The following is a 26,479-nucleotide window of genomic DNA, read 5'->3' on the forward strand; positions in this document are numbered from 1 at the left end:
ATTCCTTAGGCCACACTGCCTTCTGCCCCCCACACCATTGCTATGACATGGTACATCTCAGAGACTTAAGGCCACCAATAGTGGCTTGCTGGCCCATCTTTTTTAGACTGATCTGTTGTATTTTTTCTGGATTTGCATCTTAAATATGGCATGTTTTTAGAAACAGGGAATAATTTGTTACCTAACTGGTCTTGTTTGGTCAAAACACAAATGCATCAGCATGAACAGCTATGTAACCCAGTCATACCACACTGTGAGATTGAAGGTACAGGAAACCCCTTTTCTGAAGCCTTCTGCCTGGGACCAGGAGGCAGCCGATGGCTCTCAGAGAGGACAACATGCTTGCTACGCTGGAAACGGTACAGGTTGCAGATGGGCAATAATTCCAGGTACGAGGTGCCACTGCAGGTGGGAAGTGCTTTAGGGTAAGGGCTTTATCATAACATCAGAAGAAGCCCTGTTGCCTCCACACTCTTGGTTCCTGCACTGCGGAGGAGATCTGCTGCTATAACTTGCCCAAGGAACAGCACTGCTATGGGGTAAAGGCAATGCTGCCTGCACAGTATGGCAGCAGAGGACTTTTGCCCGTTGTCAGCATCAGTTAATGAGCAGTGCTGAGCTACCCCTTTCGTAGAAGAGGTAGTAGAAGATTTAAGATGTAAGTAGAAGATGAATTACCTATGATCTGTAACTGAATCTGCCGCCGTCTCTCTGTCCTCCCATCAGAAATGAGGCACGTGTAAGTCCCAGCATCCTCCAGCTTGACGTGGCTGATAACTAAAGAGCTGTCAGACTGGTAGATGTGCCTACAACAGGAGCGGGAATCAACTGCCTCTGCGTGGCCAAGGACAGCAGCTGGCCGAGGCAGAGTGCCCTTCCTGCTGATGTTACATAAACCACCACCATGAACTGCCCTCCCCAGCTTAGAAAAAAAACAAAACACCCTGTTGACCACAGCAGGGTCACAGGCAGGGGAAATAACTGCAACAAAGAAAGGAGGTCAGGAACAGAGAGGAATGGGAAAACAGGGAACTGCTTTCAACAATCCTCTCCCATGAGAAGGCAAACTGCCCTTCCAGGCAGGAGCCTGAGCCCCAGCAGTCATTTGCAAACAAAAAAGCAGAACTGAGCTTTTCTTAACAACTGCAATTTTCGTAACAAAAACTGAGACTCTGGATCCAAACTGTTGAAGGAAACAGACTTCCTATGAAAAAATAGGCTTTAAAAATAATTTTAAAAGCATTACATTAGATGGCAGTGCCAGAAACTCCAGCCAGGGGAACTCCTGACTTACTTGGCCACAGGCTTCATCCTGGACTAGTTAAGCAGTGTCTCAGGAAAAATCCTGCACAGCCAACATTCTTTTGCACAATTGCCCACAAGTCAGTTTCCACTGGTTTTGGGGCAGCACTCATTCTGACCCATACTGCTATCTGGTGCCTCAATACAGTTGTAGAGTATACCTGTTTCTGCTGTCTATAGATCAGATGGATAGCTCATTTTCAGGAGTGTTCCTAGCTTAATACACGGGCTTGTTTACTTATTAATCCTTTTTATCCCCTCCAAAGAATGTTACCAATGAGATTAGAAAGAAAGTGGACAAGCATATTTGGCACTCTGCTCAGCAAGGATAATGAACTGCTCCGTAATGAAGGGGGTCGAGCTTACCTGTCAGAGGAGACTGTCTGGCCATCCTTCATCCACTCCACCCTGGAGAAGGGGGACATGCTTGCCTTGCAGGCCAGTTGAATGTTTTGTCCCTTGACTGCTGTCACAAGAGAGAGCTTGGCTTCCTCCAGAATGGTTCTGAAAGATAAAGAGATTCCAGGGACCCCTCAGCTGCTCTTCTCTCCTTAGGATCTTCCAGTGTGACTATAGACAACCACAGTATAAAGCAGGACTAGCTGCCCATTTAGCTCTGAGCAGAGGCAGCATGTAATATAGCAAGTCTTCTGCACAGCAAAGGCTGGTCTGGACAGACTCATCACCACAAGCAAACCGAGGAGACAGCCATAGCTATGTAACTCTCTCTTCTGAGAACTAGGCTCAGCTCAGCAGATTGACAGAGATCCAGACACAGACATATCTAGCTCTACACAACCTCAATTTTCACTGTGACACTGTCTAGATCCTGACCCAAACTGCATTTTAAAGACTTTCCCAGAATAACCCACTACTTCTCTGTGCAGCACTGAGATAAATGCTGCGAAGCCAGAGTCAGGTAAATGTACTGATCAGAATGGGCAAACCACCTACGGATTTTCATTTACAGTAAGCCTCTCAAAAAAAGGCCTCAGCATCCCAGTCTTTTCAGGCTTCTTCCAGTGCTGTCAGAGTGTAATGAGAGTGCAGGGAATGAGAAACCTCTTAACTCTAAGGCCTGGCTAATATGATTTACCAAAGCCAATATATAGCCAATCTGTCACAGGGTCAGCTGGGCTGGACCTACGTTTCCACTGCAGAGGAAGCTGCACTGATGCTTCACAATGAGCAGACTGAAATGATCAAAAAATAAAATAAAATCACCTGTGCTGATTCTGTGCTGGGAAGGAGTCTGCAGACACCTGGTGCCCAAAGCTCTCTGTCACAGAAACATCTGTTCCAGAAGCCTTATGCCACTGCTTGCCTTCACGTGGCAGCACCTGTTGGCCACTGCTACTCTGCTTTTGGGAGGGCCCAGGCACTGCTGTTTCCCCTGTCAAGTGCAGCTGGCTCAGGCTTTTCAATCTACTTTGCTGGGTGCCCCATTGCTGGCTCTCCATCACACCAGACTTTTGCAAAGCTTCTGGCAGCACCTACCTTCTCCAGTAGTTCTCTCCATGTCTGTTCTGCGAGGGGTTTGAAGCCCCATAGGATCTTCCTTCTTGGCCATGACTTGAAGACTCTCTTGGCAGGTGCTGCTGCTTACCCTGAGCAGCACCCATATGAAAATGAGAGCCAGTGTCCTGCCGTTGCTGGGCTCCTGTGCCAGAAGAGGGCTGGTGCTCCAAGGGACTAATCCCCACAGAGCTATGACACACTCTCATGCATTCCTCCTCTGAGGCAAAGCTGTTTTTATTGCCATGGCAGCCGCCATACCAGAACCGGTTGCACTTGCCAACAACAGTCACAAAGTACCAGCGAGTGGTCCAGTTCGCACAGGGGCCGTGAGCACTGGGCAGCAGGCACATGAGAGGATATGCTGCCAGAAAGAACAGAACAGAAGAGCGTGTGAGGGTCATGAAACACAAAGGTCTGAGTGCTTCAAGCCACTTGCCTAAATGATGGGCCTTACGGGCAGTGTTGGTGGAAAGGTGAGACACCTGAGTTTTGCACCCAGCTGTTTTGAAATAGGGCAGCTGCTCTGATGTTTCCCTCCATCTTAGTTTTCCCACTAGCAGAAAGAGAACTCAGCTCAGAGACATTTCTGAGACTAAATAGTTACGGCCTTTCCAGGAAATCTTGCAGCTAAAAGGTTGATCTTGGGTCTTCTTCCACGAGCGGCACATAGCCATCATACGCACATTTCCAGCCCACAGAGCAAGTGGATTAGACCCAGTTGTGAAGATTCATGCACTGCAGAATACTCCTGCAAATAAAGAGGAGCATGGCCAAAGGTGTCTGCGAACATCATTCTGTGCTCTGAGTCACAAATATCAGAGTCACATGCTGACAAATACTGATGCAGGGCTCTGACTGAGAGGCCCTTTGCTGAGCTGTGGCAGAGCAGAGAGGACAGGCAGACTTTTCCCTTTCCCCAGGGCAGTCTCACAGGGCTGGTGACCACGCAATCCCTTTGCTGCAGCAACAGGGGAAAGCAACGCAGCAGCAACCTGCCTGCAGAGGATACAGCTGGGAACTACAGGAGAGGAGATGCTTTTGCCCAGTGCCTCTAGCATCCTTGTAGTATAGTAAGCACTGTCCTCCTCCCCTCTCCCCCCCCCGATCTCTGCTGGTTAAATGTCTCCACAGAGCCCTGTACAGCAGCTCCATCCTTAGCTGTAGCTCTTATTGCACTCCTGCCCAAATGGGGTTGTCTGAAGGCAGAACATGGCTCCTGTTCCTCAGAGAAGAGCCTACTTCACCTAAACCCAAATAATGAATTTGGAGAACCAGGCTATACCAGGTTGTCTTCCCAGGGTGAAACAGCTACGCACTGACAGAGATTACACACAATTCTGCTCAAAAAACAAAAGAGGAAAATAAGAACTTCTGTGGTAGCTAACTTAGCCAATTAGCAGCTTTCCTACATTCCTTTTCTCTAAATTAGAGAGGTATGGATTTCAAGGATGGCCTGTTCAGTGGATTAAGAATTAGGTTGGCTCAATGCAGCCAAAGGGTTGTGATCAATGGTTCTATGTCTAGATGGAGGCTGGTCACAAGTACTGTCCTTCAGGGACTGGTACTCTTCAAGACCTTCAACAATGACACACACGATGGCATCGAGTGCACCCTCAGCAAGTTTGCAGATGACACCAAGCTGAGCGGTGCAGACAATACAGTAGGGGGAAAGGAAGTCATCCAGAGGGACCTAGACAGGCTGGAGAAGTGAGCCGATGAGAGCCTAATGAAGTCCAACGAGGCCAAGTGCAAGGTGTTGCACTTGGGCCAGGGCGATCTCAGGTATTTATACAAACTGGGGGAAGACCTCCTTGAGAGCAGCCTGGCAGAGAAGGACTTGGGGGGTCCTGGTAGACAAGAAGCTGGACATGAGCCAGCAGCGTGCGCCTACAGCCTGGAAGACCAACTGTGCTATGGGCTGCATTCAAAAAGGGGTGGCCAGCAGGGAGAGGGAGGTGATTGTCCACCCCTACTCAGCTCTTCTGAGGCCCCATCCAGAGTTCTGTGTCCAGGCCTGGGGCTCTCAGCACAGGAAAGACATGGAGCTCTTGGAACAGGTCCAGAGAAGGACCACTACGATGACGAGAGGGCTGGAACACATCTCCTGTGAGGAAAGGTTGAGGAAACTGGGCTTGTTTAGCTTGGAAAAGAGAAGGCTGTGAGAGGACCTCATTGTGGCCTTCTAGTACTTGAAGGGAGCATATAAACAGGAGTGGGTATGACTGTTCACATGGGTGGACAGTGATAGGACAAGGAGGAATGGTTATAATCTAAGACAGAGGAGGTTTAGCTTAGATATTAGGAGGAAGTTTTTCCACACGATGGTGATGCTCTGGAACAGATTGCCCAAGGAGGTTGTGGATGCCCCATCCCTGGAGGCATTCAAGGCCAGGCTGGATGTGGATCAGGGCAGCCTGGTCTGGTGGTTGGCGACCCTGCACATAGCAGGGGGGGCTGAAACTAGATGATCATTGTGGTCCTTTTCAACCCAGGCTATCCTATGATTCCCTTTAACCTTCCCTATCCCAGCCATGAGGCAGAATTTGTTTTCAAGGAGACCATTCACTACAATTTCCAGAGGTCAGAACTTCTACACAGGAAGTTTCCAGATGGTACTGATTTCTGTGTAATTCTTCCTGTGTTTCTAACCAAACAAGTCAAAGCATCACTTACGGTAGTTGGGCCTATTGAGACATCCTTCCCCTTCAGGACCTGCAGCCGAAGCGACACTGTCAAAACAGCAGCCGTACACTGAACTGCGGCACTCGCCAGAGGGGTGCTGCTGGGATAAGGCTTGGCTTGCCTTAGAGACAGGAATTGAAAGCCAAAAGTTATCATGCATACATGAGGGCAGCAGCACATGCAAAGCACCATGTCCAAGCTGTTGACTGCAGGATGCCAGCTGCTAGAAGAATCACTGCTCATTTGTTTGCCTCCTAGAGGCTTTCATGCTGGCAAGGGCTGGGAAACTTGGCTGTCAGCCATGAAGCCAGTGCTGCACCTCCCTGCAAAACGCACCTAGCCAGCCTAGGCAGTAGATCGGATTTTTTAAATGGCCCCACCAGACACCCCAAGCTATATGAGAGGAATTTCCCCCCTAAATATTTTATCCTCAATTAATTTGCAGAGATGATAAACAAGGATATTAGTGGCAATATTTTTCTGTATTTTTTTTTCTCCCAGAAATCGGATGGCAAGTTTCTAACAGACAGAAATTTCATTACTCAGGATTATTCAACCAGTTCTACACAAGATGCTTCTCCCCTTCTCAGACAATTCCCAACCACTCCCTCTGTCCCCTGCTTACAGAGGATCACAAGCAGATGCCCAAGACTGAACAGGAATGAAGTACGCCAAGGGGCCTCATGCCATACATGGAGTATTACTGGGACAGATGAAGTATAATAGAAACACATCATCTGAGTCATCGGGTCAAAATTGAATCTTCACACATAATGGGCAGCTAAAACCCAAAGGGTTTTTGTGCTTACTGTTGGAACAGCTGCAGCAGGCTGATTTCTTCTCATATGAACATCACTGTCATGCTGTGGGCATCCCACGTTGTTTGGACCTTGGGCAGCTGATACTCCATCAGGACAGCATCCATACCTACAGGCAGAAGGCAGAAAGGCTGCAGCAATATCTGACCTGCTTGGTTCAACAGACAGAGACTGTAAATTCCAGTAAGCCTCCAGGAAATGCAGTGCCTCCCTGCTCAGGCCCATCTACTCACAGCTACCTGTTTTGGTGACAGGTGTTGAAGGAACAACCTCTCCCCAAAGGGCCTGAAGCTGGAGTGTGTCCATCTGGACAGCAGCCATGTGGGGTCTGATAACAGTTCTGAGATCTGCTTCCTGCAGTGGGGTGCTGAGTGATGCTGAGCTGATGATAATTTGATGATCGTGACTGGGATTCCCAGCGAACAGGCAACAAGTTGATGCCATGGTCCTCAGTGGAATTGATGTGGTGATTCCCAGAGCTGCTGTGAACTGTGGAGCTCCCAGGGAGCAACCTTCCATCACCAGAACCTGTGGAGATAACTCCTTATAGCATGCAGGTGAGCATCTGCTATCTTATACCTGCTCAAAGCTACAAGGCAAGCTTTTCTGTATCAAGGTTTCACCTGAATATGTGTCTTCTGGCTCTTCCTTCTGAATTTGGTTGCTCTGAGCCTCTTCTGTTCATTGCCCTAACCATTCACCCTGCTGACCCATAAGAAATCATCTGCCACATTGCTTTTATCCCCTTGTAGTAGGACACATGAACCTTTTTTCTAATCTCCTTTAGGCAGCATTTTTCTCAGCCAGCACTTATATCATGCTCATATGATATCTCATGATATATATCATACTCATGATATCATACGTCAGAACCTGGGATGTCTTTACAGCCTGCTACATGCATGAACTCACAGGTAGTTCTCTACTGGTGTAAAGAACCTATAATTTATCCCTGACTCCAAGAATTCTGGAAGTCCATGAAAAGAACAAGAGAAAGGGAGAAAAGAAGGATCCTTCTCCCTACCATACCCTGTTTCAAGCCCACCATCACCAAACCCAAGCAAACAAAATTCTGAACCTGTGGGAGGGCTGTTTGGGTTGTAACGCGTCAGCAAAGACTGTCGACTGATATCATATCCCATAGTGTCCTGCATACTGGGGACCTCTGCAAAGAGAGACATACACAAAATAAGTGCAGCTAGTCCAACTATATTCAAATAATTGCAAACGCATCAGAAAAGTAACAGGAGACTAAGGTTGACAAAAATGTGTTTCTTCTCCTGGAAAAGCTGGTGATCAGCAATTGGATTCAATTGGATTGTCAGGACAGCTACCTGCAACGGGTAGGCAGCCAGAATTCACCATTTCAGCTATGACAAAGACTAACTACAGACAGCAAGTAAAATCTCCAAACAGTTTACAGCTGGTCCACAAGGGGATGAGAGCTGGCTACAGTTTCTAACTACTAAGTCTGTCCAGGGTGTTAGTCCTTAGCTCTGTGATTCATGATCAGTCTGCAATACAAACTGGGACAGAGTCAAGGCAAAATACTGAATTCAGAATAGAAACACCAATATTGCTCCCAAGCCCATTACATGTGTTTCAAACAGCACAGGTACTGGGACGCTGAAGATGCTATGGTTGTAGGTGCAAAAGCACAGGATGGAGACAGGTAAGCAGGGAGCTGAGTGCACAAGCTTTTGCAGAGTCTTGGCAAGAAGCAACTTAGGAAAAGTTGGGTGTCTATCAAATCAACTCACGCTGTGGCAGGTAGCAAGGCTGCACGTTGCAGCTATCCAGGGTGGCTGGCTTCTGTGGTTGGATGGCTTTGCATATATCAGCACTGTAGAATTTGGAGTCACCATCAGCACAGATAACTTGGCGTGTCCGGATGCCTGAACTGCAGCTCTTTGAACACTTGAGTACAGAGACAAGGCAAGTGAGCAGGAACCAGAGTCAGAATGCAGAAACAACCACAGACCAAGAGTATGGAACAGCTGTGATTAGCTGCAGGCCGAGCACAGCTTCCTCCACCAAGATAAGGCAAACAACAGCCCAGCTGGATTCATCTGAACAGAGGTACTCTTAATCATTTTGCCAAATGTTGCATCCAGCCCTGAACCATTAAGCTCCAAGATATGCTTACTCTCTAACATCTAGACTTGCTGCTTTGCCAAGGACAGTGGAGTGGCAAGGAGCTGGAATAATCAGCAGGAGTGAACTGTTCCAGACTGACCTGAAGGCACCTTAGCACTACAGGGATCCACCAGTTGTTAAAGGGTCAGTTTTGAACTCTGAATTCAAAAAACAACAGGCAGCACTTTACAACAGGAAACAAATGGATAGCTTTCTTGTAAGCAACTAACTGGATTTCCTTTCACTGGAAGCTGTGAGTGAAAAGGAAGCAACGAGCAGCAACTCTGGGCAGAGAGGGCAGTGGAGAAGATGAGAACCAACCTGTTCACAGAAAGTTTTCAGACACTGGGAGAGTATTCTTTTCTTTTATTCAGATACAAGTAGGAGCTCTCTGATACTGGAAAGCCTGAGGCCAGGAAAGATCAGATTAAGGTATGCAGCTTTCTTAGCTGTTATTAAAACTCAGCTACACCACACAAAGAATCAGATGTAACGTGTTTTAACTCAGAACAAGCTGGTCTCACTAGCATGGAAGGGAAACAAGTGTGCTTGGAAATCACATGGTAGATTGGATCTCCCCCATCTCCTCCCCCGGGTATGTTTCCCAGGCTGAAAACAGCCTGTCTCCCTCCACAAGGGAGACAAGATTAATCCAGCTAAAGACATTCTATCTGAACAATTACAAAAACAGTTTAAATCATTTCACCAAACATGATGACCAGTCCTGAAGCCTGAAGCTCTAAGCCATATTCAGCCCATGAGCTGTTTTGCTATTCACAGTAATGGAGCAAATAAATGAGAATAAGCAGCAGGAGTGGATCGTTTCAGTTTATTGGCTGCATTTTGCCACTGTCACTGAAACTATAGTCTCCCCCTCCAAGAAGGATTTATTTTTATAGCAGCTGCAAACAAAGCAGGCAACAGATTAACTGGAGCATTACTAGTGCCAGTTACAATGCAACTGTGAGCCAAGGAATTGGTAATGAAGTACATGCTTTCCAATTCAGCCAATTCCAGGCTGCACTGATTAAAGCTTGTTTGCAAGGAACACAGCAATATAATCAATTATTTCCGATGCATGAAAGCATGATGCTTACCAGGCCCCAGTCTCCAACGTGCCAGCCGACTTCTTGGATGCAGTTCTCCTTAAGGCAGGGCTGGGTGGCTGGTGGCTTTGGTTCCATTAAACAAGCAAAGTCCTGAGCTTGAGAGCCCCGCTGCGTTCTGCAGGTGACAGTCCGGGTCTGGACACCTTCCCCACAGCTGGCTGAGCACTGTGGAACAGAGCACAACAGTGAAAAGGAAGCATCTAATTTACACTTGCATTTCCAGGCTGTGGTCCCCAGCAACAGGGCAGAGTACCACTTTAAGAATGTCTCAAACAAGCAACCAGCATTAAAAACAATATTCTTGGATGGGAATGAGCAGAATGGTTGTCCGTGCTGTGAAAGAGACAATATGGCCTGTTGGATAGGATCTGGGAACTCACTGGATAATTTTGGCTTAGTTACGTAACTTCTCCTGCTCTCTATCAAAAAAGACAAGAAGAATGAATGACTTTGGAAAAAAATACCAGTACAACAGAATATATTCAGAACACGATGTTTGTAGATGGCAGGAGACACCTGCAAACTAAACCAGCTCAAGGTAAAGACTTCAGGGGAAGATAAAAAGACAAGGTTCTTGCATTTCTCATGTCTTTTTCCTGAAGACCTAATGCTCTACTTTATGGTGTCAAGCTGTGAGACATCATCTTCCTATGCATGTAAATGCCCTTTTGCAATCCTCTGTTTAATTCACAGTGGTTTTGTCTGGAATCTAGCTCAGTTCTCCAGGAACTGTCGAAGTCAACTACATAGGAAATTACCTGAGAGCTGTCTGAACTACTTTGAGCTTCCCAGTAGAGTGCTACTTATTTACCAGAGTGACCTTTTGTCTCCAATAACACATAGGTGAAGTCATTTTTTTTGTAACCCCAGAATGAATCATTTAGGAATCAATTTGCAAGAACAGGTCACTTAGTGCTTTGTGCCTTTCCTAAATAGTGCTCTCATTCCACAACCCTGAATTCACCTCAGTATTCACATCCTACATCTCATGAGAGTACAAAAACAACAACAAAAAAACGTTACAGTCCTGCTTATCATGCCTCAAAGTCGCATTTCATGCTGCTGCTGCATCACTTGACAAAGAAATACCACAAGACTGTAAATCAAATGTTGCAAGAATGCAACACACTTCTTTCAAAAAAAAATTCATTTTGAAATTCCCTCGTGTTTTAGTGACTGAGTAGATGCAATTCAATGATATTTACTCTTTGCTTTCTATGACTTATGAACATAAGATGTCTTCTAAATGCCTGGCTGGTAGTGCCGAGTACATGTAGTTTGGAGGATAAATGCACACTGCAGCTGTCCAGAGAAGCCTTGCACTGATACACAGCCTACAGTAAACAGCAGGTCACCAGCAGTTCAATAGCATCTTCCTTACTGACTGTTGTGATTTAGTACTGCCATTCAGGGGCTAGTAATGCTGGGCCAGCAATACGCATGGAAATAAGCAGCCTAAGTGGGAACCATGAGCTCCTGTGTTACAGAGGGGAAATGTTACTGCACAAGAACAGCTGCAGCACAGCAGCTCTTAGCCTGCCCTTCACCAGGCCTGGCTCAGAAACAAACACTGGCAAGATCTGGTAGATCTGATGAAAATACAAGGGAGAGAGCATGTGGTGAAAGGAACAGGAAAAAAATTATCAAAAGGCATAGATGCTATTTGGAGAACTTTGGAGGACTGCAGGGACAGTCTGCAGCCTTGCCATGGACATCCACCTTGTACAGTCTCAGAGAAGGTGCCTGGCTTTTCACCCTCAAGCTTTGGCAGACCCTCCTTTAGTGAATGCCATGTGGCAGTTGCTTCTCACACAAACTCACCTCTGACCAGGGCCCTGTGCTCCAGGTTGCACACTGTCTCCTGTTGCAGGGCTGACTGCTGTGAGGCTGCTGTGCAAAGGCCATACACTCAGCGTTGTCCACAACACCTTGGGAGTTCTGACCATCAAATGCTACACAGTAAACAGAGCGAGTCTGGGTGCCTCCACCACAGGTAGCTGAGCAGGGTCCCCACTCCCCTGTTTTCCACCTGCAGGTCACAGAATCAAGCAAACAAATAATGGCCCAACTAAATGGCACAGAAGTCAGTGCCATGTCCGTGTTGCAGTCAGACAAGGAAAATGTCTTCTTTGCAGAACAGAGTCAGAGACAAGTTCCTATTTCACCAAGCACTGCCCAGCTTGATTGGCTGTACAAAGCATGAGTCCCACTCCAAAGGCAAATGCCCAGCTACAAAACACTCGTTACTCTGGAAATGTAGAGCTTTCCCTAAGGGGAAGTTTCATTTCCATGGCTTTTGGTTTCCTAACATCTGCAAAAATATTATGCCTGGAATGGAACACTAAAGAGGAAGAAAAAATAATAATAATAAAATAATAATTAAAAACAAGCAACAAAAAAAAAAACCAACAATCCAAGAAAAGTAGCTCACAATCCATCATGCTCCAGCCACTGTCCAAAGCAGAAGACATCACCAAACTGAGATCTCAATCTGCCTGCAAACTACGCTCAACTCTCCAGAAGCACTTACAAACTTTTAATTGACAAACCAACAGAAAGATGGCTTACTCCTCTCATTGGCTAGATTATCTAACAGAAGCATATAGCAAAAGTAAAAAAAAAAACTTCAGATTCTGGATTTGGTTGCTGAAGCTGTCACGGAAATGTTACATCCTTGCTAGCAGAAGTGCAAACGTGCAGAACACAGTCACAGTGGATGGTAGAATCCCTCCCTTGTCCATTCCTGTGCCTCGGTGCTGCCCACACAGTTGGGAGCACAGCTTGCATGGCCTGACTTCAGGGATTTCAGACTCCAGCATGGAGTGGAAGCAGTTAAAAGGCACTGGTGATAAAGGGGGTGTATCACGGTGATCTACTATCTCCCTCTTTCAGACACCTAAGCCCCAGCCAGAGAGTAAAGACAGTTCATGTTTTCTCCCCTACCTTTCCAGTTGCTCCCCCTGGTCCGCCCTCATAACTAACTTTCAGCCAGCCAATTCACATTCATATCCCATCAAAAACTCCACAGCAGACTCAGCCAAGAGAAGACATGTTCATCTCCTTAAGATACTTTTTTCACAGAATAAGATATTTCCTCTGGAAAGTGAACAATTACAGCAAACAGAAGCCACTTAGAGCAGTGTGGCTACTGAGCTCAAAACAAATTAATTGATCGAGCTTTTACAGAAGTTCCAGAGGGTATGAAAACAAGAGTGTTTTGCTTCCTGTGAAGAAAGCATGCAGTTTTAGAAAGATTTTATCAACTGGATGGACTCAATTACAGATTCTGTCAACTGCAGTCAAGACATCTCTGACACTTGTTTCATGTCCTTTGTATGGAAAGATCAATCGTAACAATGGGACCATTCAGAGGCAAGTCCTATGCTATTAGCAGTTTGCTGGGAACACTTGTTTTGCTTTCATTCTATTTTACTTCTAACACCTCAGTGGACATTCTAAGTACTGTATCTGTGGCAGCCTTGCACTCACCACAGTATGTAAGCAATTTTCTGCCTGATACAGGACCCAGGCCAAAGAAAGAGCTTTTGAGGAATTTTGAGGTTTTTGCTATGGCACTCTGGAGTCCAGTCCTGGTCAATGACTCAACAGACCTAGCCCATCACATTCTCTTTTCCTGTTTTTTATCTTGATTAACCAAACAAAAAATCTTAAAAAACACGCCTCCACCACTCTAGCCTAAAACAAACAATTATCAAGCCAAAAGCTATGAAGAATCTGTCTCTTCCTCAACTCCATACCAGTCAAGTTACAAGCAGCACTCAAAACCACCTAAGCAAAGCTGCCAGCCAGCACCCTCCACCATCATTTTCATCAGCAAGAATCAAAAGCAAAGCATGGCCCATTGCTACCACCAGTGCCAAAGGAAAGACTCCAAGTCCCCACACACTCTAGTGGGCAACTAGGTGGAGAGCAGAAGATAGCAGCTGCCTTCCCGTTGTCTCCTCAGTGTTACCTCTTCATCTGAGAGCTCCGTGCTCCACCGTGGCTCCAGGCTTGTGGCGGAGAGATGTAAGAAGTCCTTTACACACAGAACAAAGAATTTAAACAACTTAAAGCATGTAGCTATGGGCTAATACGAATTCAGAAATGTTCCCAGTTTTCCAGGTACTCCCTGGCCCACAGCAAGTCTCCACTATAACAACCAGATACACAATGAGATATGCAGTTAAGGCTCTGGTTACAGCTCTGGATGCTTTTAAGAGCCAATTTAAGCCAATTGCTTAAATTGTAATCAAGGCTATGTAATCAAGGGACAAGGGGGAAATGGTTGATTAAATGGGTCTGAAAATAATAGAAAAGGAGAAGATTCCAGGATTCATCTATTTCAAAGAACAAGGACACTGAGAATGCAGAAATGACAAAATTAGACCAGCTCAGACCTACTTCTCTTTTTTGGCAGGCTCCATCTGAAGAGAACAGAAACCACAGATTCTATTCCTTACCTTCTTTCACAGATTCTGCCTTCCCTACCTACAGGCTAGAAGACTATCTTCCACAATTATGCTAGAAAGAAAATATAACTGGCCTATGAAAATGAACATAGGACCTATCAAGATCATTTCTTGTGCACATAAGAACACTTGTCATATAGTTATCATCCCCAACTTTGATTTGGGCTTTCTCTAAGAAGTGAAACATTTCCTTGGAAAGTGCCAAGCACCATTTTCCTGGCTCCAAAAGCACCTCAGGAGGAAGACAGAGCTCAGAAGTGGAAAGGAAATCTTACCTTTTTGTCTGGGGACAAGCCTGATGGCCACATGTCCGGTTACTGTCTGGTCGTGGTTTGTTACTGCACATATAGTCTGGATAAATCTCATTGTCTATGGTACAAAACACCAAACGGGATTGGAAGCCTGGAGGTCAAACAAGAAAGTATACTGATCAGTGTAGGGCACCCAGGAAAATGTACCAGTGTTTGAAATGCAGTGGCTAAGACAAGATTCTAAAGCAGCACTGAATCCACACCTGCAACTCACCAACCTGGAAGAGTCAGGTGCAGCTCTTGGTCTGTCACCACGTGTATGAATGACGCCTACCCGCAGTATACAAGTTCACAGGAAATAAAAAAGACAGAATAATTCTGTATAGGTGAGGGACCTTTCCCTTTTGTTTGAGTGGGTTAAGAGTCACAAGGGAGATGTCATATGCATATGTTGCTCACGAAGGAACCCTGCTTGGTGTGTGCTGCTAGACCTAGACGGTCAGTCTTGTGAAGACTAGATGTTGTAAATCTTTATGTTTCTTACTGGTTTAGAATATCAGCTCCCACAACTACAGTATGGCAAGAGCTACCATCAGCAAGACAAGAAGAGGCACACAGAAACTCCATAGTCAGATGGAATTTTTTGGTTTGATTGCTGGGGCATTTTTTGGTGGTTGTTTTTTAGTTTAAAATCAATAGTTTTGCTGATGCAAACTGAACATGTGGTGACACCCCGTGGTATCTGACAATCTTCCTGTTCAGAGAAATGGAATCTTACAGGTGACAGTAGAGGTATAGAGGTGTGATACAACCCAGTTTTGTAGACCAGGTCAGCTTGGAAAGTGGTTTCAAGAGTTTGAAAAGGCCTGCAGAGGACATTAAGAGCTGAGGTAGGACAAGATAAAACAAACACATCCCTATGATCCAAGATCCAAGTAACAAGTCTGAGGATTAAGACATGTAAAATTAGACAGGACAATGCAAGGAGCACAATCCTCTTGTGATTCCATGCGACTCTCTCTTGAGAAAACCTTAACCGCCACCAGCAGATATCTGTGTTGTCTTCCAGCAGGAGACTGCTGAGAAGCAGCTGCAGAGGGCAGCACGCTGTGTCTTCACGGTGTGGATATAAACCTTGAACCACGTTGCCAGAGACCAGGTCCTGCCCCCTTACCTCCTCCACACTCAGAGCTGCACTCACTCCAGGAACTGTAGCTCCAGCTGTAACCTGTGGACTGTCTGTGTGTAGGCAGGTAGTATTCATACTGTACTCCTGGGTTTGGCTCCTGACTGATGAGCTATGAAAGCATGGGATAAAGTCATGAAAATAGCAGCAGCGCTTCTTCCCTTCACAGCATTTCCCACTGTGTCTGAGGGTTTGAGCTGATTTGGTCCCTCCAGTTCAAAGAAGTCTTTTTCTCTGGGCTGTGTTTTCTGCTTGCTTTCTCTGATTATCTAGGGAGCATCATTTTTCAGAAAAGGGTGCATCCATCTCTCTCATAGGCAGAAGATCTACCTGGTCTGTTACAGTAATACCCTGACATGGCCTATGGTACACTATAATATGCAGTACCCTAGAGCCTGTCCCTGCACCAAACCCATTCTGTGCAAACTCATCTGAAAGTTAGAGCTCAGAGGAATACATCAGGCCTTGCTTTGCTCCTTTTTGGGCCTCAGAACACCAGCATAACACTGTGTTTTCTGCAAGCAAAACACCATGGTCTAGATTAAGGGCCTAGAGCTTTGTAAGATTCCTGCAGGCCCAGTTATCCTTCAAGAGTATTTCCCATCTCAACTTCACCAATGTACTCCCACTGCACTACGTGAGGACTGCTATGCAAAACAAGACAGTATCAGTGGGGGCAAGCACAGCCACTTACCTCAATGACCAAGGGCTCTGTGGTGGGACCCCTGGCATGGAGGAGCTCTGGGGCAAGATCACCTTCTGAGCCACGATCATAGTGCATAACTGTGCTAGCTATATGTAGCGTTCGGCTGAAGTCAATTGTCCAATGCCCATTCAGATAATAATCCCCTTGCACATTCTTGACAGCTGGATAAACCCACATGCCAGAGAAGAAAAGGCAATAAATTAACATTTATGACTTGAAATCTGGTTCTAGCTACTGCTAGACAGTTCCTGTTCTAGACTTTCAAGGTACTGGCAGCCCACAGAGCTCTCAGCCTCATAATTTGAGCACCACCTCTTTGCATTACTATTGCAATCCTCTTAAGTGGATAGACAATCTAATATGGCAGCACCTACCACCATTGCAAAAATTCACATACAAAAATGAACAATAGAATTCAACAGGGATGCTCCCATTTTCACTAAATTCTGCATCACAGGCGGGGCAAATAAAGGTGAACATTATCCACCAAAAATGCTGGACCAGCCTAGCATTTCCTTGCCAGAAGCTGCTGTATATTCAGACAGTTTTGCCAGTTTTGCTGCAGAGAAAGCACTTATATGCTGCACAGCCAAATTCCTCCAGCTTATTCCAGTACTGACTTTATCTTCTTCATTGAAAATGAGGTAAATCTGAAGCCCAGAGTTGAGCATCGCTATACTTCAAAGATACTCAGTATTCAGACCTGATTTTCAGTTTTCCCCTCTGCCAGATCAAACTATCAAGGCAAACCTTGCAAATCCTAGTGTACTGAAAACCAAATTTTAATGCAATGGCTGGAGTCCAAACAGACTGAAACACATGTTCCAATATCAGTCTTACCCATAAAGTTCCTGCTTGGCATAACCTCCTTGATTTGGATGCTGGTGGCTCCCACAGGGATGATGAACATTTGATTGTACCCTGAAGAAAAATTAAGGGGATTACTCAATATTTATCTGTTAATAGTACACAGTCACATTTGTGTTTCAATGATTCTTCCAATTTCATTTGTATCTGAACAACCGGATGAGCTTTATGATGGTGGCTCAACGCATTTCAGTTGTCACTTTATCTGTATTCTGAATAGCTTCACCAAAAACTCTCAAGATATCAATCCATGGGCATACAGTTTCAATTACACCTCAGAAAAGTAAGCACATGGATTAGTGCAAAGTCATTTTTTTAATGTTCTAAAATTTAGGATTTCAGTAACTGGCATATGGGGTCTTGACTAAGATTTGATCACAGCACAGTTGTCTTGAAATGACTAAAAATTGGCCAAAGGCAGAAGATTCAGTTCCATTTATAGCCTTGCAGAAATTCTAGTAGGGCTTTCAAGACACTGTGTATAGGGATAGTCTGATGAAAATGGCATAGAGCTATATTCACATGGTACATTTACAGCACCTGTTAGAGACTGAACAGGGAGAGACACCAGGAGAATTTCAAGTACATTTGACTCTTCTGAGACTGAGAAAATGATTCCCTGAGTAAGGCAATCAATACGTTTTCTGATGCTGAAGTGCCACATTAGTTTAGTTTTAACCTTCCCCTTATCACCTGCCTGAACTATACAGATCAACTGTACCTTTGGGGAGGTTGGGCACATCAAAAGTACCCTTCACATCATAGCAGGTGCTGTTATCTCCTCCACACTGTAGGCATTTGTCCTCCTTCTTGGTAGATTCTAGTATGTTATCACAGCCAACAGCCTGTCAGGGCACAGGGGCATCAATATGAATAAACCATGATGACAAGGGAAAGAAAGACAAAATGGCTAAATGATGGACTGTACTTATGAGAAAGCCTGAATCTAGGGAGTGTGGGAAATCAGAAGGTAGGAAAGCTGTTGTCAAGAGAAGGACAGAGCTGACCTCTTCCCTTTCACTTCCAGAGACAGGTAGATAAAAGCTGTTGATATCCTCCTCAGCATCTCAGAAACTGAATGAATCCACTTTTCAGATATTATTACAAAGGGCCAAGCAGAAGAAAGGGAATAACCTGAAAGACAAATAGACACAATGGCAGAGGAAGGAAACAACAGGATGACTCACTTGACAAACTCCTTCTACACAGATATCCCGCTTGCCAGGTTCACAAGTAGTTCCATCTATCACAGTTTCCTTGTGTCTGTAGTAGAAGTTTTCTCCCTTCGGAATACAGTTTAACTCACACTTATTGGGTGCTGGTAGGAGAGAAAAAAAAAAAATACTGTGTACCATGGTTAATAACTTGCTAATGCATCAGAGTCCTGGTTTTAGATTACAGAAGCAGAAAGAGGAGTGAACTGATATTAAGTGGCAGATATCGAGCAGATTTCTGTGTCACAAACTGCTGGATGATGGAAAAGTACCCTGGGAAAGCCTCACTGTATGCATCCTTTTCCTCAGGCACTCTGATTGGCAAGTGCTAGAGAGGTCATGTTGGCCCATGGGATATTTGGTTGTTCCTTAGTAGAACTCTTCTTTGTACTCACTCTGTGGGGTGTAAGCTTTTTGGAAAGAGAATAAGTGTTGGTACAGAACACAAGAAAGCTGTTATTTTAACAGACAACAAGTCATTGGAAATGAACAGAGTGAGGATCTCTTGTTCCTATATCTACTTTCTGAAGAGGTTTCTCAAGAAAGTGTGGGCCATATGCAAATATCTCATGTTTTCTAAAGGACTTATTAGTTACATGCATTTATTTCTCATGCATCTTGCTAGTATTCTTTCACAAATACAGTAAAATACAGCAGAGCTGTGGCTTCTTTAATACTTTATGATCAACTGCAGCAAGTTCCAGCTTTCTTGAGCAATGTTCCTGAAAGAACAGCTGTTACAAGAGACAATTATGTACTGCTGCTGTGGTAGGTGTTTCTTTGCCCATGTAGCATCTTCATGTCAGCAATGCTTTGCTGCTGACAAGAAGATAATATTCATGCCACAAACCCCCTTGCCACTCCAGTTAGGGAAATATCTACTGTAAGAATACATTCTATAACATAAAAACATATCGTTGATAGTCAGAGATGAAGAGTAACTCTACTTTACTAGACTTATTGTTACCTCCATAATATGGAAGCCACTTGTATTTCTTTCCTTGAAATTCTGTCCCGTCAAACTCTGCACACTGCTCTGCCCGGAAATCTCTGGAACTTTCCGGACAGTTCTGTTTGGAGGAGAAAACATTTTCACCAGGCCATCAGGAAAAGGAGGAGAATTAAGTGTGCAGCTAAAAACTTCCCTTCTGTCTCACACATAAAATCTTAGGATAAATTATTGTCTGGGATCGATATTCTTTTGAAGAGATACCATTGATGAACAGCATTCATCAGTAATGCCAGAGAAAGAGAATCTAACAATAGCATATTACTTCTGAACATGAATGGGAAAAGGAGCAACAAGAAAGCAAAAAAAAACCAACAGAGTACAAACACTGTGCTCTACCTGAATATTGCATGAGCGATAGCTTCGAGTTGGTCCAATGCAACTGGAAGCACTTTCTGTCCTGAAACACCAAAAAAATCCCATTAAGCTGTCTGAACACAGGAAAAAAATCATCTCATGGTAGATATCCCCAATAACCTTCACATACAGCATATAATATTTACACAGTCTCCTGAAGCAGCAAAGTAATGAAAAAGCACTTCTTCTTTCTTACTAATGCAAGTTTGTATTTTCTAGTGCTATTTTCTGCTACAGACTGCAATCTGTCATGAATGAAACATAAAACAAGAACAATTACAGGATAGCTCTTCAGCACTGTTTTCACTAAGTAATGGAAGTAGAACTTTTTGTCCTTTGTCCACTAGCATATAGCTGACATATCCATACCAGACCCAGACACATATTCCAAAAAAGGCAGCAGTGGCTAATTCAGAATAGGTATGCATATCACTTACTGGGCTATTTATATGCACTCTAAGCCCATTCCTAGGGAGAGCTAAAGATGCCCTTGAAGAGTGTGCAACAATGGTTCCAGTCAAATGTTTTCAGCTGAGAATTATGGAGAATAACAGCCATGAAGTATATTGATCTGAAAAGTCAACAAAAATCTAACATCTCAGCACTTCTAAAATGGAGAGACAAGTCCCCAGAAATTCTAAGTAGGGAACAACACATGAGTGTATACCATGACAGGCAGCCTTCAAAGATGATCCTCTTTAAATCAGGGTGAGGTGGTTTCTTTCCCCCCTGATGTTATTGAGGCTGAAGGTTATTATTTTTTTTTTCCTTTTCTTGCTTTTTATACAACAGGATCTCTCAGGTTCATAATTCCCAACAAGTACACTTCTAGTCATTGTCATCACTAATCTAATCAGCTACAAATGAGATGGGACTGCGTTAACAGTGCTCAAGCCTACTCCACTCCTGCACCATTCACTGGAGCAATTTATCTTCCTGGAAATCATAAGCCCAAGAAAATCTTGGCATAGCCACTGGCTCCTGAGAGAGCAACCAAGTGCTCTGACCTCTCCTCCAACTCCACCAGGTCTCCCACACTAGACCTGATTGAATAGGTGCTGCCATACCAGTCACCTCATTGTACAGCCTCAGATCTCAAAGAGAGATCACTGTATTCAAGCAAAGGAGTCAAAGCAAAGACATGTTAAAGACAGTCTTTTTCAAAACAGCAGTGATGAGATTAAAGCAAAGGATTGTGTCAAAGTGGACTCAGATGACTTTTCCCTACATTTAAAGAAAGAAAAATGAGGCTAGACCTTACCTTTGGAAGTAGCAGCGCCGTTGCCGAACACTGACTCCACCACCACAGCTCCGACTGCACTTGCCCCATTCACCCCAGCTTCCCCAAACACCAGTCTGCCGCCTCATCCTATGGCCCTGCAAATAACACAAAACACAAACATATCAAACAGACAGAAGGAAAACGACAAACAAACATACACAATGAAAATGAAGCAGAACGCCTATTTGTTCTCTTCCAAAATAGACTCTGTTGCTGCCTCGCATTCCTACTATGAAACGTGGCAGAGAACAATACATCAGAAAAGCCAAGCGTCTAGTAACTAGAAGTAGTATATTCCTGAGGACATACAGCAGCTCCAACTTCATAATCTCAGTACTTCGGAATAATCATCTGAAAGATAACAACTCCCTCTCAGCAAGGCAGTAGAGGCAAACCATTAATTCAGGAGCTGTGAGTACTGTCACTCCAGACCAGATAAACACAACCTCTTTACTCCAAATCCTTAGCTCCGAGACAGATAGATACTTAGAAGAAATGAAGGAAGCAGTAAGTAAACCCCTAGAACACAGATCTTAAGGCAGAAAAAAAAAAAGAATATCTGTATTTGGACATTTTTCACCTGCACAACATTTTACATGTTAAGGTACGGGCCATCACTAGCAGTAGCCTTAACTCATTCTGTTTTAGAAAGTCATACTGAGTACTTATATTAAGAGAAATCAGCATGATAATGTGGATAAGATGTTATAATTGCAATAGAATTACACAAAATACATTGTTGTAGAAGCATATAAAATAAGTTTTCAGGAAGGAGGCCTGCTGCAGCTGACAGGATCTGCATACAGCAGAACACTGTCCCTGTTCACTGCAGGGGTGTTGGACTAGATGGCCTTCAGAGGTCCCTTCTAACTCCACTGATACTGTGATTCTATGATTTAGTGGGAAGAATAGCAACATCCTGAAAATAAAAATAATTGCAGGATGCAATGTTTGCGAAAAAAAACAACAGTGAATGAAGAGTTGCTCAGGGAGTGACACTGTAAAGATAGGAATTGCTGAGCAGCTACACCTGTTGGGCAGTTAACATACATATTACACAGCTGATAAGGTAATACATACCATTTAGGCATTTGAGTTAATGAGGAGAAGAAAGGCAGAGGAAGACTCAAAAAGGAGTCAGAAATCGTATCTTTGCAACTTCCATTTCCTTTTCCCTCTCATCTTAATAGTCTGCAAACTCATTCAGCAACGTGCATGGATCCATAGCAGCTCCTGCTTGCGGTTCATTATTCCAGAACACAAGACAGACTACAACAAGCCATATGTCTGCCGTGGTAGAAGGATCATGAAGAAATGTGAATATTAATACATTTGCTATTTACACCTCTTACTTCAAGTGAGAGCCCACGTGATAATCTAGCGGCAGATCATTCATGCTGTAAAGACATTGGAGTCTATTTAAATTGCGTGCAGTGAGACCGGCAATCTTCGGTAGGTCCAGGCTGCTCTTGCACAATAAGTAGCAGCTCCTTCTGAGAGCTGCGTATTGCAAGCAGGCATCACTTCATAATGTCATTATCTATTTGCAGTGCAGTTTCACTTCTTGCTGGTTGATGCAGGCCAATGCTAATTTGGCTAATTCAGATTAAGGCTGTAAGGCTATTATTTTGGTGCGTAATTACAATCCGTTATTGAAAACGAAAGGTCAAAAAAAAAAAAAGAGACATAGCCAAATTTTCTTTCACCCACACTGTATATTCCAATATTCCAAATCTACATAAACTCTGGGTCTGGCTCCCAGCTTATCCTCGAGATTCACAGAGCTCCTTTTGTGACCAGATTACTTCACCTCACAGCTTCACTCTCCACATCTCCCTGCTTGTGTTCTGTTACCATCCCTTCCTGTTATCCCTCCTGCATTCTCATGTAAATTACTCCCTGATGATCAGGCAGCTCCTGTCGTTGTAAGAGTTTTCTACCGGAGTGGAGGAACATGCTAGAGATGTAGAATTTCACTATTGCAGGGGTATTACCCCACCCAATTCACACTTCGCACCCACCAGAGTTGCTTTCCAGGGCCTACAGAGAAGGAAGGAGCTCCTCACTTCTTGAACGTATTTTTTATTTCAGTTAATCATTTTTACATAAGACATACAAATCTCTTCGAGAAATAGGAACTATCCTATAATTATAAATTATCCAATGAATTCAACTTGGGCAAGATGCACGGGTTAATCCTCCCTTGTCATGTAAACAGTTTTTGTAATTTTCTGCACATACTCCCTGCCTGATTGCAAGTTCTTGAGTTATAGTCTTGTTTTTCTTCCTCTTGGCCACTTTTAAGAAGTAATTCCCCGCTACAGACAGGGCAATACAGTCAGAGATATCTTGCTGTATTTATGCAGTTGCTACGACCATACCCACAACTATCATTGTCCAGAGTCACTCCATTTTCATCCTGCCTCTACTGCTTTAACGTGAAGCTCATTTTTCTTGGCCTATGCTATTTGATTTTCTTCATGTAAGTGTTTGTGCATTTCTTTCTAACACCTCAGCAAGCAAAATCCTTCAGGACAAGTTTTCTAGTTCAGACTAACTCTGTTTACCTTCACTGCTCACTCAATGGCACTACCCAGGTTACAGCCACTTCCACATATTTTCTGTCTGCCAAGTCAATGTCACTCTGACCTCTTGCCAAACCTAGCTACCATTGTTCTGTTCCAAATATTCAGCTCAGTGTTTGCCTTTGGCATTCTCATTTGCCTTTCCGGGAGTAATCCCATCAATAGAGTTTTAGCTTTCAGAAAAGCGTTTTATTTTCCCAAGTGTTTCTTTCAGCACCTAATTCTGCCCCCTGTAATCCCTCCTCCCTTACTCCCAAAAGAATGAAACATGCTACCACTCTAATTCTCTGCAGTCTTATTCCTCTATATCAGCTGACTGATTTAGGAGCAGTATTAGCTCACCCTGGAAACAAGGAATCTTTCAGTCACCATAAGGGTGAAGAAAACATGTAGATAAAAATCCAAAGGAGGAGCAGTTGAAAATCAGATTACTGGAAGGCAATTAGGACAGAAAACCCTTCCCTGACATGCACACCAACATGATAAATATTCCAATATCCCTCCTACAGAAGTAGCATTCTTTATTCCTTCTACAGAGAGCAAAATCTGCAGGGACTCTTTGTTGTAAGCCTTATACATCTGCAGAGTGCAGAAACAATCATTTTCTCAGTATCACTCCATTTATGTACACCCCAAAAGGAGTGTCATATAGAAGAATCCTTCCAAAGCTGTACGGTGTTAGAAATCTTTTAATAGGAACCCAACTCCCAATATGTCCCAACTCCCAATACAGTCAATATGTGACTGTATGCATGCGTGCACAAATATAAAGCAACATAATAAATAAGGAAATTATTATTATATATTCTGATAACAATATGTTTTAAGATGCTATCAGCTATGAGTGGTAGCTCAAAAAAGCCTGAAAAATGCTGGCAGTACATAGGAACAACTTAAAGAGGGCCCCTGAAACACTTATCAATCAGTTCGATGACGGATAGGAAACTATGCACAGGCAGAGAGTGCATCCCAGATGTGCACTGTAGGGATGCAATGATCTACAAAGTTCACATAATTTAATATGGATTATGAGTCAGTATAAGTATTTTCCCCTAGTGCCTTGACATTAATTAATAATAATCTATGAAAGTAAACATACATTTACTACACAGTCCAAAGAGAGCAGTGAAGATTTGCAATCACAGGTTCAAACAAACTAAATTCCAGTCAAAATCTTCCATTTAGTGTTCCCTTACTGATTGGGCACCTTTGATGGCCTACTCAACCTTAATTGTTCCACGACTCTTTGTGCTGCCTTTCCAAATAGGCAAGCAGCAATAAAATGCCACATTATACAGCTCCAACAGTCATGATCAGTTTTGGATAAGACTACTGCTCAATTTTAGCTCAGCAGGTCACATATCTTTGTTTCACTGAGCTGCAATTGGAGGATCTTTCTGGATGCTGAAAAGTTGTTATTTTGACTTCTGCATGATTCTTCTGATTCTGAAAAACTGCATCATGCACTTAGAAGATTCCATTCAGACCCAGGAACATCTAAGTGACAACACTGAGACTGGTGGGAAATTTACACTGTAAGTTTACATTGGAAATTCTTTACATTGGAAGTACAAGACTCTGTACAATTGTTACCCACTGAATATAGATACAGCTGCCAATGATAACTTGAATAACGCAAAGTTGATTCCCCAGATGTAACTGTCATTTTATACAGCACTTCTGTGGTGTAAAACTGCAATTAAAACCAGAGTGTTTCTCTTTAATCTTTCACAGTATTTCTCAAATAGATAACACTCCACTACTCTTGCTTGATAAACACTAACTTTCTGGGGTTTATATTTCTGAAATAAGGCTTATCTTAACACACTTTGAATTCTAGCCTTGCTGTTGGAACATCTATGAAAGAAAGGAAAAACCAAATGTTTTACAAAAGAAAGTAATCTCTGCAGCCATTTATTCCATAATGGTTTCATTGCCAAAGATTGGGCTAATAGAAGTCTTTGTGGAGCTTTACTAGGTTTGAACAATAATTGCTTAGAAAGAGTTAGCTTCTTACAGAAAGATTAATGAGGTAGACTAAAAAAAAAAACAAACAACAAAACAGAGCTGTCAAGGCGTCAGGAGGGGAGCTGGGGCCCAGTGGCAGGATCCCAGGGGCAGCAGAGCAAGGCTAGACTTTACAGCCCAGCTGTCTTTACAGCCAGGCCTGTCTTATGGGATGAAGCACTTCCCTGGGGCTGGGAGCAGGCCCTATTATGGTATTGCTGTGGGGCTGATGGGTCTGAGGGCTCAAATGGAGCAAGGTGGAAGGAAGCTGGTCAGGGCCAGCCTAGCAATGCCATCAAGGCTCTGGAAAACAACACACCTGGTAATGTATGCTAAAACCACATACTCTTCAGGATGTGAGCTATTTCCTTCTCCTTTCTACGTCCAGAAGACCTGTCCTGTACTACAATGACCACTTAAAATATTTCCACACAGCTACGCCCTGCAAGATGTGGCATTCAATGTTCACACCTAACTGTCAGGGGCTGAGAACATTCAGTATATCTCAGACATTTATAATGTAGTTATATGCTATTATTCCAATAGATGCATTTTCAAGATAAATCCATCTGTAACCAGCTATGCTATTAGCCTAAAACGCAAGAAAAAATAGGCGAATGAACATGAACAAAGCATTTTTTATAATTCCCTCTTAACCATTGATCTTGGCTCAGACACAGCAGGCTTGCAAAGAGCTTTGAAGGTAAAGAATGCCAAGTACCATTTTTATGAATAATGAATAAGCAATCAAAGAATTGCATTTGAACAAACCTAGGGAAAAAAAAAGAATGAGAGAGAACAAGATGGTGACAGCAGGAAGTGAAACACAAAATGATACAGAAGAAGAGAGCAGCTTATTAAGAGAAACTGTTTCTCAAAGAGAAGAAAAAGCAAGGTTTTAACAGTTGAAAGGCTTGAGGTTTGAACTCAGTGTCCATCTTCCATTGCCCTCTACCACCCTAACCCTGGCTTGTTAGC

The 26,479-nt window shown here is 43.8% G+C and overlaps 1 protein-coding gene across 1 annotated transcript in view; it reads right to left on the bottom strand.

Moving 5' to 3' along the window:
• Nucleotides 1–26,479, bottom strand: part of PAPLN (papilin, proteoglycan like sulfated glycoprotein) — a gene marked incomplete at both ends in the record, with an annotated part of 44,703 nt that overhangs the window by 5,131 nt on the left and 13,093 nt on the right. The window contains 21 exon segments of the mRNA XM_079537785.1: nt 679–806; nt 1,669–1,806; nt 2,527–2,795; nt 2,799–3,181; nt 5,494–5,623; nt 6,312–6,429; nt 6,560–6,848; nt 7,399–7,485; nt 8,081–8,237; nt 9,554–9,730; nt 11,387–11,594; nt 13,539–13,604; nt 14,313–14,439; nt 15,463–15,586; nt 16,169–16,341; nt 17,021–17,101; nt 17,769–17,892; nt 18,235–18,365; nt 19,229–19,331; nt 19,610–19,670; nt 20,889–21,004. Coding sequence (XP_079393911.1) covers nt 679–806; nt 1,669–1,806; nt 2,527–2,795; nt 2,799–3,181; nt 5,494–5,623; nt 6,312–6,429; nt 6,560–6,848; nt 7,399–7,485; nt 8,081–8,237; nt 9,554–9,730; nt 11,387–11,594; nt 13,539–13,604; nt 14,313–14,439; nt 15,463–15,586; nt 16,169–16,341; nt 17,021–17,101; nt 17,769–17,892; nt 18,235–18,365; nt 19,229–19,331; nt 19,610–19,670; nt 20,889–21,004 — 3,190 coding nt within the window.

This window comes from Tetrao urogallus, assembly GCF_951394365.1.
Source record: "Tetrao urogallus genome assembly, chromosome: 6".
NCBI lineage: Eukaryota > Metazoa > Chordata > Aves > Galliformes > Phasianidae > Tetrao > Tetrao urogallus.